The 15,565-nt window shown below is 43.4% G+C and overlaps 1 protein-coding gene across 11 annotated transcripts in view; it reads left to right on the top strand.

Moving 5' to 3' along the window:
- Window positions 1–15,565, top strand: part of LOC131511518 (zinc finger protein 660) — a 31,582-nt gene that overhangs the window by 3,401 nt on the left and 12,616 nt on the right. For 5 of the 11 annotated variants that reach the window (XM_058729171.1, XM_058729167.1, XM_058729169.1 and 2 more), the window contains 4 exons: window positions 3,136–3,304; window positions 4,770–4,861; window positions 5,153–5,279; window positions 7,346–13,909. In XM_058729171.1, coding sequence (XP_058585154.1) covers window positions 3,136–3,304; window positions 4,770–4,861; window positions 5,153–5,279; window positions 7,346–8,787 — 1,830 coding nt within the window. In that variant the 3' untranslated portion in view covers window positions 8,788–13,909. The other 6 variants (XM_058729174.1, XM_058729177.1, XM_058729172.1 and 3 more) reach the window with 6 other exon arrangements.

Below are 15,565 nucleotides of genomic sequence, written 5' to 3'. Positions count from 1 at the left end.
TTACTTAGAGTAAACTGAGTGTGGATTTTGATCACATGTACAAAATACCTTCACAACAACACCCAGATTAGTGCTAAATTGACACATTAAAAGACTATCACACATGGTAAGTTAGCTCTTATGAGTCTAAAATTGCTCTTATAACTAACTGAGTGGGGTGGATTAGGTTCTCCTCTACTTTTACTCCTTTGTACTTTACCAGGGAAAACCAGTATATGAAAATTCCCAAGTACCCAGCATATCATTGTATTCATTGCTTTAAAAAAAAAAATAGTTACAATATTTAGGCCTAGGGAATCAATTCCAGTTGATTGGAGTCTGAGGACTAGACTTTTTCCCAAGAGTACTGGCCATGCCCATTTGGCATTAAATCCATTGTCAACCATTATTTCTTTGGATACGGAAGTAAACGCAGGGATAAATCAGCCATCACCAGGATCTAGAGAGCAACTAGGTTCAACCATGGGCAGAGACTAGTGGCTGAAATGTTCTGAGTGCCATTTAGTGAGGAGGGTGGAAGGAGATTTTCCCTCTTTCCCACCTTCATATGCTTAAGCTGAAGAGAATGTTCCTTCCATCAAAACTTAATCTTTTATCCAGGGAGCCTCAGAAAAAGGTGACTAAGTCAGAAACTCAAGAGAGCAACTTAGAGTTGACAGGGCAGCTGAACACTCTTGGCTCCTGCCTAGGAGTAGGCTCTTTGGACTCTTATTTCTTACAGCCATTATTGTTGGCTTGTTCTCTGACAGGGAGGACATGAAAACGGGACTGTCTTGGGGTGCCTGAGTGGCTCAGTCGGTTAAGCATCCGACTTCGGCCAGGTCATGATCTCACAGTCCGTGAGTTCGAGTCCCACGTCAGGCTCTGTGCTGACAGCTCAGAGCCTGGACCCTGCTTCAGATTCTGTGTCTCCCTCTCTGCCCCTCTCCCTCTCCCACTCATGCTCTGTCTGTCTCTCCTTCAAAAATAAATATTTAAAAATTTTTTTTTAAAAAAGAACACGGGTCTGTCTTTCCTAGCATAGGCTCAGAAAATGTATTTATGGCTAAATGAGTAAACAAGCTTTTTCATGGCAGTTTGCCAGGAGGAGATTAAAGAATATCAGGGCAGATCAGAGTCATTCTGCTCAGCAGGAGTGAGCATGTGCAAATGTGCACTTTGAGGCTGAAGAGGGTTGTAGGGTAGTCCTTGCTGGGCTGTAGAATCGTGCAATTTACAAAATGCTTCTATATCCTGTATCTTATTTCAGCTGCTAGCAGGCTTAAAAAATATGCAGAGAGTAATCATCTCCATTTGACAAGTGATGCAAGGACAGAAAAGTAATTGATTCATCTAAGATGGCAGAGTTAGTGAATGTTCTCTTTGTCCATGAGATTTAGGCGAAGTGTGGTTATTGCTAATTACCATCGAGTGTGGGAATCAGAATTTTCCAGCTCCCTAGGTTCTAAGCCACTAGTTTTTCCCTAGTATCTTGCTGTTGAATGCCATCTTAGAATGAAAATTGGAATGGAGTTTTCTTGCCTACAAAGAAAAGAAACTTAGGAGTTTCTGAGTCCTATATAATAGACAGGAACTGGACCAGTATTTTATTGTTGGTGAATTTCAAGACTGTGTTATCACAATGCAGTTAGGTTCTATCTTCTGCCAGTACTCAGCAATTGTATGTAAGAGCTGGAACTCCCATTTATAAGACTGCCCAGTGGAGAACCTGGGCACCACAGACTCCAGGGAGCCTCTTGGTTCTGTCACTATGCTGGAGAGATACACAATAAAGGAACGGGTCCCTTCATATTTCAGCAGATGTAACCCAGTGGGGCAAATCCAGCAGGGTTTGTGAAGAAGTTATTTGCACCTATGCACCTAAGCTGTACTATGTACGTGTTAGTGCAAGCAGGTGAACCTATAAACGTCATTCATTTAGATAGTGTCTTAGGTTTTCTGCCCCAAATGCTGGTGAAAAAGTAACCGTGAGACTGTGCGGAGATGGTGTGATGACAATAAGCAAGGGTTAGAAATACCTATGATCTGAGGTATTTTCAAGGTCTCTAAAGATTGGTGCTATCTGATCTTATTTGACTTTTTATATAAATTATTTTGGAGGCGTAGTACATATTGACAACTGGGTTTGCAGGTAACTTTAAAAACTAGTATTAAGTATTGAAAGGGAAAAAAAAGTATTAAGAGACGGTCAGCAAATACTAACACCAACATTAGGCCAAGAATTGTTCTAGGGGCAAGTGATCAACACAAAGTTCTTACCCTCAGACAGCTTATATTTCATTGGGGGATAAATAGGCAATAAAGGCATAAATAAGATAATTTAAGGATTAAGACATATAGAAAATGTAACCAGGTTATTTGAGAGATAGTAACTACCCTTGCTTTGTCAGTATGGTCAGAGATGGCCTCTCTAAAGAGGAAACACTTTCACTGAGAGAAATTAGAAACACTGTCATGGTTTGTCAGCACTGTTTTGGGCCATTGCTTCTGCTGTCAGCTTCAGTAGCATTATATATGCACATATATGTACATACATCTATCATTTTTTATTCTCTAGGTACTTTTTTTAAGTTTATTTGTTTATGTTGAGAGAGAGAAAGGGAGCAGGGGAGGGGCAGAAAGAGAGAGAGAGGGTCCCAAGCAGGCTCTAAGCTGTCAGTGAAGAGCCTGACGTGGGGCTCAAACTCAGAAATTGTGAGATCATGACCTCAGCTGAAACCAAGAGTTGGACACTTAACTGACTGAGCCACCCAGCGCCCCAATTTCCTAGGTACTTCTGATTGGCCTTTTCTGTAGGCTAAGGTCACAGGGAGTGTACAGAATTACTCGCCTGGCTCCTTTTTCTAGATTGTTCTTCGTAAGCAAATTTGTGTGTGAAGAATTGACAAAATTCAAATGGTTTTATAATCTGGTCTTCAAGCTCCTACTGACAGGTTCAACAGAGGGATAGCAAGCAGAATTGCATGCTATAGATTGCGCTTGGACAGTTTTTCCCCCAGAAGGCTGTACTGCTGGGGCTGGAAGGACATTGGCTGTTCTTTTCCTGGCTTTCTTTTGGGGATGTTTCTTAGAGGTTTTGGGTTCCATACCTTGAAGGGCACTGTTATGAATCCAATTATAATACTTTGTTCCTAGGTTTCAACTCCTGCACAGGAACAGGAAATACATTTGGAGGAGACCACAGCCCTGGGCACATCAGAAGAATTTCTTCCTACCTCGCCCCTCAGTGAGGGTTCAGCCCCTGGAGCCCACCTGGAGCCTCCTCAGGACCCAGGGACATACCTCCTCCACAGTGGGCACTCTGGTACTCAACTCCCCAGCTCTGGCCTCAAGTGCTGCCTCCCTTTTCTCCTCAAGTCTCCTTTCCTTTATCTCCCTATCTCCCACCCTGTTGGAATCCCTCAATGTCCTGCTCTCTGTCTTTCTTCCCTAGTAACTTTGTCTGTTCCTATTGCTTATTCTCCAATCATTCATGTATTTAGCAAGTTTCAGTCAAGCACATGTCATAGGTTAGGCACTGTTGGGGACCAGAGAGATATAGTATACAGTCACTGCTTTCACAGAGCTTGTTATCCAGTTGGCAGAGAGTGAGTCATAACTGCAAGAAGAGGCATTTTGTAAGATACGTTGAGTGACATCTATCCCCAGGCATTTGATGCCATGAGAGTGAACATAATGGACATCATAAACATTGAGAAAAATCGCTGTGGGCTGGAGCAGATAGGAGATGCTTATTGGAGAAGGAAGCAGTGGGATTGAACAATGAAAAACGGGGTAGCATTTGAAGGGGAGGGAAAAGTGAGCGGCACCAGAGCAGAGGATATAAACAAAAACTGTAAATGAGGGTTCCTTGGACCCCAGTGAAGTGTAATGAGGAAGGACTATTTTTCAGCACCCAGGGTCTGCTTATACAGGGCCTTAGGGTTGACGCTAGGAAAATTTTGGTGGGCAAGAGTTGATGTGTTAGAAACAGTATTTCAAGAGGACTATTCTGACATGTAACCATTGTGGATTGAATGGTAAGACCAATGGCTTAGAGCATCTGTAAGAGGCTAGTGTGCCAGAATGGATGTGAGGCAATTATTGTCTGAGCAATGTTGAGTGGAATAGAAATTGACTGATGTGACACACATATGAAGGAAGAATCCAAGAGACAATGGAAAGGAAAAATTAGGGGGTTTGGCCAGTGTTTGGATTCATTGACAGAAAGAGGGAAGTCAGGAAAGGAAGATGGTCAGAACATCCATTTTTGATTTTGAATTTGAGGTGATGAGGGACACCCAAAGGAAACGTCCTGTAGGTAACTGGAAGCTTCTGATAGGAGTCTAGGAAAGAGCTAGGAACTGCGAGAGCAGCATTAGAGCATTGATAGTCGGTGAGATCTCTGACAGAGCAAAAAGAGATGCTCTGAGGTCTGAGAGCCTCCAGTGTCCATAATGAGAAGGCAAGAGAAGGAAGTGAAACCAGAACGAGGGGCCAGAGATGTGAGAAGAAAAGCAGGCTGGGCTGATGCTAGGGAAGCCATGGGGAGAGAAAGCGGGCAGAAGTATAGCTTCCTTCAGAGAGGTTGAAGCGAGTGAGGGCTGGGAGGAATGGCCAGTTCTCGGTTTGACCAAGGACCCTCTGCACCCTCAGAAAAACGCCTGCCTGGAAGAGGGATGAGAGGCAGTGTGTGGAGCCGCCTGGGTTCTCTTGAATCCACTCACTGGGACACAGACCTTACTGGAGCCAAGGCAGGGCTGTCCTCACAGCTTTCTTTCCTCCGTCAGGTCAGTGTGCTTCCCAGGTGCCTGCCGTTTCCCAAGCTGGGAAGTCAGGAGACCAGGCAGCAGCAACTGTGCTTCGGATGGTCAGGCCCCAGGTGAGCTTGAGTCTGTCTTCCCTGAGTTCCCGTGTGTGGTGCAGGAACAGCTAGCACTCATCTCCGGGCCCTGGCCCATTCTGAAAGTGCTCCTGTGGTTTCCCAGCCTGATCGCACCCTCTGGAACTGGGTCCTGCCTGCTGAGTTCATGAACTCTGTTTCATCCCAGCTTCTCTCCCTCCAGCACCCCTTTGCCCACCAGGGCCCCACCCTGGGCTCTGGGTACCCTGATGTCTCTGCCCTGATGTATTGCCGGGAATATCCCTGAGCAATAGAAGCTTGTCATTCCAGGGTTCTGCAGCGTACGAGTTCCTGTCTGTGGACTATACCGAGAGGAAGTGGAAAGGTCCGGCACTCAGTCAGAGAGCCGTGTACCGGAGCCTCATGCCGGAAAATTATCGCAGAGTGGCCTCATTGGGTAATGATTCTGTTCCCCAGTAACGTAGTCTGCATTCTATACGTTTTCTTTGCTATGTGCTTCTTTTTCGAGTTTTTATTGCAGAAAGCTGCAAACGTAAGACAAAGTACAGAGAACAGTGTAATGAACTGTCACGCACCCATCACTCAGCTTTCGAATTATAAGCAGTGTCTTTATTTCATTTTTAATTGAGCTAGGTGGTTTGGTTAGAATTTGTAGTTGTAAGGATAGGGAACCACTCATGTTATTGTAAGTCCTGAGTTGTGTTACTTCAGTAAGGCTGAAGGAATGGAAACCCTGATCAAACCTGCCAGCTAGACCATCCTTTGGGAAATGGGGCCCATGGAAACTGGGCCCTGACCCAGAGCAGCACAGGGTCCTCAGCAACAACAGCAAATAATTTTTATGCCAGGGAAGGTAGTAGTTGCTCCCTGCTTACCTGTTTTCTCCTTCCACGGCTACCTGTTTTCTTCACTGCGAACCTTTTGTCCTCTCGTGGCATCTTCTTGATTAGACTTTCTGTTCCCTCATAATTTTTGCATGCCGTGGCTCCTAATGGCTTGGCTTCTCTCCTTGCCTCATTTCAGCTTAGAGCTCCTACTTGTTTTTATTTTCTTTATTTTGCCCCATTTCCAGTTGCAGATTTACTTAGAGAGGGACTCCAAGGGTGGTTCAGCCATTAAGTATCATCTCTACTTGGGCAAACTTTGCTCCTGGCCACAGCAGAGGCTGATGTGTAAGGTACGGAGAAGCTACCCTTGGGCCTGGTGCCCTGGTCAGTCGTGGTCTGAGATGTAATGAGACCAGTTGTCATGAGGCACAAAGCATGGCTGCCTCAGCTTCCCCTTCAGGAACGACAGAGGCGGGACAGCTTCCTGGAGGGGGATGTTTTGGGGGCAGGTTCTCTGGATGGCAAGTCTAGGACAGTAGCCAAATCTGAAGAGGGTGGGTGGGCTTAGGAGCCAAGGAGCCCGATATCTATAACTTTCCATGTGCTAAAATGCCATGATGGGTTGTGGCCCTGCTTAAGATGTGATTAAAAGGAACCAACGTTTTTGTGGTTAGCCATGACTGATTGCCTGCTTCTTCCCATCTTTTCTAGATTCCAAAGGAAAGATTGAACTGTTCAGTTTCCTATGATTCCAGATGACCAAGATACCAAAGACATATTTTGAGTCATATTTCAAATTATCGATCCCTTTCTTAATTTTCGTAGGAATGCAGTACTGCCTTCTACCAGTTCAGTGCGCCAGGGACTAGAGGACCCCCACTTTTAGAGCTCTGCTGTCCCCTGCATGCTTTTCTGAACCCATGGCTTCTCTGAATCTTGTCATTGTCCTCACACGTGAGAATCACTTTTTTTGGTCCGTTTGTTTCCTAATTGTGCTTGCCTACACTGTTTCTCATATTTGACTTGAGGTATTTGCCACTCCTTTCTCCCCTCAATATCTTTGCTGAGAACCGTGGAAGCAGACAATGGCATGGTTGGAAAGGATGTTAGAGTTCATCATTTCACTAAGTGACTTCTGTAAGATCACCCGTCTGTACAGTCTGTTCTCTTGCCCTCCAGTTGCTCTTTTTTTTTTTTCCTTTTAAGTTTATTTATTTATTTTGAGAGGGAGAGAGAACGCAAGTTGGGGAGGGGCAGAGAGAGAGGGAGAGAGCATCCCAAGCAGTCTCTGCTCGGCGTGGAGCCCAACACATGGCTCGATCCCACGACTGCAAGATCACGACCTGAACCGATATCAAGAGTCAGATGCCTAATCGACTGAGCCACTCAGGTGCCCCTGATTGCTCTTTTGAATTGGGTAATTAATTGGAGCAATTAAGAGCTATCAGGACAGAGCTCTGTCCACTCTCCCCCACCCCATCGTCCTTTCCCTCTTCATCTTTCTGTCCATGAAGAAAAACTTGAGCTAGTTCGCACTTTTGTCCTGTTCTTACTGTGTCGCCTCTTAATGTGTCCCCTAATGTGAAGGTTTTTTCAGATACGTAGATCCTGATGATTCTGTTTCCTTAATAGGATGCAAAATGAATAAAAGTTGTTTTCTTCTCTCTTTTGGCAGCAAATGAGGCTAGGATGGAGTGTCCAGATTTGCCTGCAAAGCAGGAAGTTTCTAAAGGACTGGGGTCATCTGATGGGACATCAGGAGGCCTCTGTGGGGTGGTTTCTGGGGAACCAGAGGCAGGAACTGCCTGTGAAGGTGCTTTAGAGAAGCTGGAAGGGCAACCCTCAGATGAGGAAGGGAGCAGACTGGAAAGTGACTTCTTCAAACTAACACACAAGGATAAAGGTGAATCCACAAAAGATGGATGTGATGAATATAAGGATCCAAATCTGTCCTGTAGTGCTACAGAACATCAGAGAGTTCTCAAGGGACAGAAATTTTACCAGTGTGATGAATGTGGTAAAGCTTTCAATCGGAATTCGCACTTCATTGGGCACCAGAGAATCCATACTGGAGAGAAACCCTATGAGTGTAATGAGTGTGGGAAGACTTTCAGGCAGACCTCTCAGCTCATAGTTCATCTCAGAACCCATACAGGGGAAAAACCCTATGAGTGCAGTGAGTGTGGAAAGACTTACCGACACAGCTCCCATCTTATTCAACACCAGAGACTCCATAATGGCGAGAAACCATATAAATGCAATGAATGTGCTAAAGCCTTCACTCAGAGTTCCCAACTAATTGACCACCAGAGAACCCATACTGGAGAGAAACCTTATGAATGCAATGAGTGTGGTGAGGCCTTTATTCGGAGTAAAAGTCTCGTTCGACATCAGGTACTTCATACTGGTAAGAAACCTTACAAGTGTAGTGAATGTGGGAAAGCTTTCTGTTCTAATAGAAATCTTACTGATCATCAGAGAATCCATACTGGCGAAAAGCCTTATGAGTGTAATGAATGTGGCAAGGCCTTCAGTCGGAGTAAATGTCTTATTCGACATCAGAGTCTCCACACTGGGGAAAAACCATACAAATGTAGTGAATGTGGGAAAGCCTTTAATCAGAACTCTCAACTTGTTGATCATGAGCGAATTCATACTGGAGAAAAACCTTTTGAATGTAATGAATGTGGCAAGGCGTTCAGTCTCAGTAAATGTCTTATTCGACATCAGAGACTCCACACAGGTGAAAAGCCCTATAAATGCAACGAGTGTGGAAAATCCTTCAATCAGAACTCACACCTCATTATACACCAAAGAATTCACACTGGTGAGAAGCCTTATGAATGTAATGAGTGTGGGAAGGTCTTTAGTTATAGCTCCAGTCTCATGGTACATCAAAGAACCCATACTGGGGAGAAACCCTATAAATGTAGTGATTGTGGGAAAGCCTTCAGTGACAGCTCACAGCTCATTGTACATCAGAGAGTTCACACTGGAGAGAAGCCCTACGAGTGTATTGAGTGTGGGAAAGCTTTCAGTCAGCGTTCCACTTTCAATCACCACCAGCGAACTCACATCGGAGACAAACATTCAGGTCTGGCTCGCTCAGTTTCTTAAGGCATGATTTTCCAAGGAACTTTGAATTAAGCTTTTATTTATAAGAAGGATGCTCATCCTGATCTCTGAAAACTGCTCCTCAAAATGTGCCATTCTCTGCATACTTTCTGGTGGGTCATGAAGGTAGAAAAGTGCGAGTCACCGTGTAATCCTTTCTCAGTCTTGGTAAAGTAAGGACTACACATTTCATGTACTTATAAGTTCATTTATTCGTTTGTCCATTCTTTCATTGGATTTGTTGAGAAATCCAGTTTCTTAGTTATGTATCCCATAATCAGATTGTGTGCTTCTCAAGGACAGAGCTTCTATGTTTCTTAGTGTGCTACATCTCCTCCATTTTACCATCTGCATAAGTCACTTTCCAAGTCAGATTCATCTTTTCCTTTACTCTTGGCAAAGGTTCTCCCTATATAGATTTTAATTTTTTTAATGTTTATTTATTTTTGAAGGAGAAAGACAGGGCATGAGCAGGAAAGGGAGAGGGGCAGAGAGAAAGGGAGACACAGAATCTGAAGCAGGCTCCAGGCTCCGAGCTGTCAGCACAGAGCCTGACGACGCAGGGCTCAAATTCACGAGCTGTGAGATCATGACCTGAACCGAAGTCGGGTGTTTAAGCAACTGAGCCACCCACGTGCCCCATCCCTATAGATTTTAAGCTTCCACAATAATCCAGACCTTCATCACCTGTGTTCCCTATCTATAAAAACTTTTCTTCCTGTTTGCTAATGTATGTCCCTTAGATCCTTTCAGATCCCTCTAATCACTAAAAGGCTTTCTTGAAATCCTCCGTCATCCTTCTTAAACATCTATTTTTTTGACCTTACTGCTTCCAATTAGCTGGTGCTACAGCTGGTACAACTGTTGTTAAACTACCTTGTCAATTATTCTCAGTGTGTATGTGTATACTTTCATATCAACTTATTGTAGGCCCTTTGAGGCTAGATATGATATGTATTTCTTTTAGCATATAGATAATTTTCATGTAGTAGTTGTTTAATAAATAATTTTTAAAAACTCTGTTCTCTAGGTGGACCATCCTTAAATTGGGCCTGATATCCCTGTTCTCACCCCAACTAGAAGTAGAAGCTTCTAAAGATGGAAGCAGCATCTCATTGTGGAATATCACAAATGGGGGCCTTATTGAGAACTTCCCCATGTATTCTGGACATCTCACCACCATTATTTCCTTGTTGGTTTCTGGTACTTTATTGTGTTTAGGAAGTTTCCTTCTATTCCTGTTTTAGAAGAAGCAAGATAGTACAGTAGTATCCTACTCAAATCCTAGTATCCTAACTCAAATCCTGGCTTACCACTCATCTAGGGTATGTGGCCCTGGCCAAGTCACTTAGCTTCCTTGTGTGTCAGTCCTTCCATCTGTAAATTAAAGCTATGGTTGTGAGGATAAAATTAGTTCATTAGTAAGTATAAGGCATTTAGAACAGTGCTTGGCACATAGTACCCACTATAGCAATGATTACACTTAGAGTTGCTAAATTCTATCAAGTTTTTTAAAAATGTGTTGGTGTATGTCATCTATTCTTTTTGTAATTCATATTTTTTTGACAACCTTCCAAATAATTGAAGTTTCCTGGAAGTCCTGGAATAAAATCCATTTGTTTGTGATGATTTTTTTTTTTTTTAATGTAGAGAACTAGATTTAATTTACTAAGGTTTGGCTGGCTTTCCAAAATGTATATGGAAAGTTTATTTCTCTTTTGTTTTCTGAAATAGTTTGCATAATGTGGGAATTATTCATTGAAGGCTAAAAATAGTGGCCAGATCCTTTTTTGAGGAGGAGGTAATTGGGAGGGACATATCTTTAGCAACATTTTGATTCTTCAGTGGTTGTACTCTTTAGATTTCTCCCTCTGTAAATTTTGGTAATATATATCCAGAAATCATTTTTACTGGACTGTTAAGTAGTGGCATAAAGGACCCCCACTTTATTTTTAAAAATTAGTGTGAATTTATACCCAGGAGATAGTTTAAGTGGTCAGATATGACAGTAAAGGTGCTAGGAGCTGGACACTTAATCGTCTTACCTCATATGCACATTATCCTCTTACCTCTTATGCACAGAAAGAAAATATTCCACACCTATACTCTACATCCCCAACCCTAATTGTTCCGCTTTTAAATCTAGCAGGAAAGGTCAAGAGACTATGGGTACTAAAAAGTTACTGAGTTAGACAATACTCAGTACCCATTTCTGTACTAAATGGGAAACATTTCTGTCAAGGCATTGACCTGCTATGAAGGATACTTTCATGAAAACTTTCACTTCATGAAAACCTCTAGTTGTTAGGGACAAATTGTGAGTATTCACAAGGTAGCTTTTGCTTAATGGAAAATATCATCCTCTGATTCTAACGTTAGGACATTTTCTAGCCTGATGGGGCCTCATGGAAGCACTTGTTCCAGCTGTATAAAGAGAAGGTGTCATGTCAGCTGGCTCCAGGTAACTAATGGTACAACTATTTCATCTAGAATAGGACAATGTAGATATTCCTCACTGAACCACAATAGTCTTCCCACTAATGTATGCACAGGGCTACGTAAGATGAGGTACAGACCCCCTGTTAAGGCATGTGAATGCTTTACATGAAACCACAGTAGGAAAGAACTGTGTGATGACCCACCCCTTTTCTGACCTGTGGGTCTTCCTCAAGTGTTGCTTGGTTAGGAATTGTTGGCTCATTAAAAACAATGATAATCTGATAATCTAACAGGCTTTTCCCCCAGATCCCTTCCAGTTGCATTGTCTTCTATATGGATGATACATTTACAGATACTCAGTTTCCCAACTGAATGCCAACTTGGTGCCATATGGATTGTGGATGGAGATGAACAGAGTCAATAGTTATCCAATATTTGGCTATGGTGAGATTATTAGACAAAGTAATCACAGGACAATATATATTCCCCTTAGACTGAAGAGGGAGTGGTAACCATAGCTGCATGCTCAGGGCCATGGGGCACAAATGTACATGGTCAGCCTTTAGATTGTATACATTAATTATATACTTTGAGTCCCATTTTGGAAAAAATTGAAAAATGTTGTATCCCCTTACTGAGACTCTATGTTGCTGTCTATGTCTGTGACTGTCTATGTTGCTTCCCAAGGGTGGAGGGGCCAAAACAAATGCAATTACATCATAACTGTAGCAGCCCTGGCAAGTCATAGAGCATGTCCTGATGTCAAGAAGACACCACCAGTGAAACTCTCCAGTCAGCATTCAGGCTGCTTTGGCAGTGAGCAAAAATTGGTGACACTCAAGCTTTTCCTTGGGAACCACCACACTGGTGCCCTTAGGATTTGGGATGTATGCGGTCTATTACAGGGGCCATTTATGGAAAAGGTGGTCATGGCAGCTGCCATGGTGCTAAATATTAAACCACTAACAACTGTATTCTCTGAGCTGTATGTTTATTATGGACATCTATCCTAGTGAGCACTGGAGCAATGATAGTTGTGGTTTTTCTTTAAGAGACCTTAGAGAGCCACGTGGGAAAAACTAGACAATTCACCTCGTCTCCGGGGTTCCCTAAGTTTTCTTCTGAGAGTGAACATGTGGGATACTTGAACAGTAGGATCAGGAACAGCTGGGCAATTCCCAACCGTCTGCCGGAATAAGAGAAGTTGCACATCTGGCCAGGGGCCTCTGATTTGTCCAGAGCAATATGCTAAAGTCAAAGTTAATGAACAGCTTGTATTGGGGCAGAGGTAAAGGTGTGCCCCTACCTGCCCTGTCCCAAACAAGAATCTTTATGCACTCATCTATCAATAGCACGTTTATTTATTCATCTATCAATGGACACAGATTGCTTCCATATCTTGGCTATTGTATATAATGCTACAATAAATATAGGGGTGCATATATCACTCGAAGTGAAGTATCTTGATCCTTTCTAACAGCCTGAGAGACCTATATTCAAATAGGCTGAATTTCCAAAGGGAAGCATTGCATTATCACTATTTTGACCAATAAAGTAAGACCTGAAAAACTGGATATTGACTTCATTTACCCAAATATGAGTTGGAATTTCTTTAGCTGGCAAATGTCATGATAAAGATGGAAATGCTGAATATTTAGGCAATTGTAACCCTCAAAATACCCTGATTCTGAACAGTGATGTCATTTTGGACCGAGTGGATAGATTTTTGTCGGAAAAAAAGAATACGCTTATAGATAAAGGCAACAAATTGAATGAGGGGCACTGAAATTTGTATTTCTTTTAAGTTTATTTATCTTAGCACACACTAGCAGGGGAGGATCAGAGAGAGAGAGAGAATCCCAACCAGGCTCCACACTGACAGTACAGAGCCCAAGGTGAGGCTTGATCCCATGAACTGTGAGATCATGACCTGAGCTGAAATCAAGAGTCAGATGCTTGGGGTGCCTGGGTGGCTCAGTTGGTTAAGCGTCCAACTTTGGCTCAGATCATGATCTCGTGGTTCATGAGTTCAAGCCCTGCATCAGGCTGCCTGCTGTCAGCACAGAGCCCACTTCAGATCCCCTGTCCCCCTATGTCTGCTCCTCCCCACTTCTCAAAAATAAACATAAAAAAAAAAAAAAGATGCTTAACTGATGGAGCCACCCAGGCACCCCTGGAACTTGTATTTTTAACATGGGTCCAACTGATTCTTATGCTTTCTAAAATTTGAGAACAACTGGGCTAGAATATTAAGGAGAGTAATCATTACCTCCTGGGACCAAATGTAGAGTTACCATGTTGAATCAGAATTAATGACCCCTCCCTCAAATAAAAGAATACATGAAAAGTTAGACTTAATTGGTCATAACTGTCTTAATGTACATGAATATTTTTCTTAAGTGTTTCTTGATATTGTGACAATAGTGTCATGGACCTGAGTTTTACGTCCAGGATCAACTAGGGGGCATGAACTTGTGTAAGTCTTATCATTTCTCTGAATCTCTGTTTCTCAGTCTCCTTCTTGAAATATGGCAGGGTTGCTGTTTCACCTACATGAGCTAATGGATAAGAGAGCTCCTGGTACACTCTTATTCCAACTGCCTGTTTGACATTTTCACTTGGATGTCTAGTTGACATCTTTCACTTAACACATCCAAAATAAAACTATTGATCCCTTTCCCTAAAACCATTCTTCTTTCAGTCTACTCTATTTCTAAAAGGCAAACTTACTGTGGTTGCTCACATCAGTGACTGTAGAGTCATCCTTAACCAACAACCAACTCATTAGCAAATCATGTTGACCATGCCTTCAAAATATAGTTGACCCTTGAACAACACAGGTTGGAATGGGTCCATTTATATGTTTTTTTTCCCCCCAGTAAATTTACTGGAAAAACTCGGAGATGTGGGCAATTTGAGAAAACTCACAGAAGAACTGTGTAGCCTGGGAATACAAAAAAATTTTAGGAAAAAATTGGTATTATTGTAAGAATTCAGTACATAATACATATAACCTACAGAAGTATGAATTGACTTATCTGTAAGGCTTCTGGTCAACAGGCTTAACACTAGCTAAGTTTGGGGGGAGTCAAAAGTGATATGTGGATTTTTTACTGCACAGGGTCAGTGACCCTAACCCCTGCATTGTTCAGGCATCAGCTTTATACGCAGAAGCATTTCTCATCACCTCTATCATTTCTAAACTAATCCAAGCCTTCATCGTTTCTCATCTGGAATACTACAATAGCCTCAACTCCCAGCTTCTACTCTCACCCGCCTACAGACTATTCTCAACAGAGCAGCTAAAGCAAAATTTTAAAACGTTATGTCATCTAGTGAAATGTCCATGTCAGGTTTTTGTCAGAATGACCAGGGACTACCAGCAAGAAATTTGCAGAATTTGTGGGAACAAGTTTCTTGGCTTCTTTTGTATCTAATAGCTAATAAACCTTGAATATGTGGCAAGAAAAGAAAAAGGTAAGATCATGTCACTCCTTGGTTCCCAAACCCTCCAATATTATTTGTGGCACATCCAAAGTCCTTATGGTCTATAAGGACTGAAATGTGTGCCCCACCTCCCTCCTGCTTACAAGGCCTTTGCTCCTGATTGTTCCCTTTGTTAGGAATACTCTTCCCCCAGAGGTATTTATTTATCATTGCATCCCTTGACTCGAAAGTAAGCCTCACGAGGCAGCGAGTTCATTTTCTTCACTACCTCATCTGCAGCGTCTAAAACAGTGACATAGTAGGCACGCAATACGTATTTTTATACGCTGCGGGTAAGCGGTAACTGCACCTGGCTTGGAGGCTGAAAGGCACGGGATCTGTGGAAGGAAAGATGAACGTGACTTCGGGGAGCCTCTCGGATAGAGAAGGGCTTCCCAGTTGATTGGTTCCTCTTCCCGCCCTAACCAAGTCTCTCCCTGGCTCCACCCCTTTTGGAGCCCTCGAGAGTTAATCTTCCGCACTCCCCCAGCCCTTTCATCCTCCCAGCCAATGCCCGGGCAAAAACTGCGGGAGGCGGGGCAAGAGGTCTCCTGAGGGGGCGGGAGGCTCCAGCCTCCGGGACACAGAGATGCGGAAACCTCCAGATGCCTAGAAGGGCCGGAGGGTGAGGATGGGGGTTAGTGGGGAGTCCGTGACGCAGTTCCTTCTCCGCTGTGTTCCAAGATGTGGGTCGGGCGCTTTCGGTGAGGGGTATGTGGCAGGCTGGCGTGGGGGCTCGGTCCGCGTTCTGGGAGTGGGTGGGGCCACCGCCCGGGAGCCGGGCCTCCTTGAGGGCAGCACGCTCGGCGACAGGGAGGAGGTGTCTACTTGGGTAGTTGTGGGCCTCTCCGTGGGC

The sequence above is a fragment of the Neofelis nebulosa genome, chromosome 5, assembly GCF_028018385.1.
Source record: "Neofelis nebulosa isolate mNeoNeb1 chromosome 5, mNeoNeb1.pri, whole genome shotgun sequence".
NCBI classification, from domain to species: Eukaryota; Metazoa; Chordata; class Mammalia; order Carnivora; family Felidae; genus Neofelis; species Neofelis nebulosa.
This window is presented reverse-complemented; position numbering and strand designations above follow the sequence as displayed.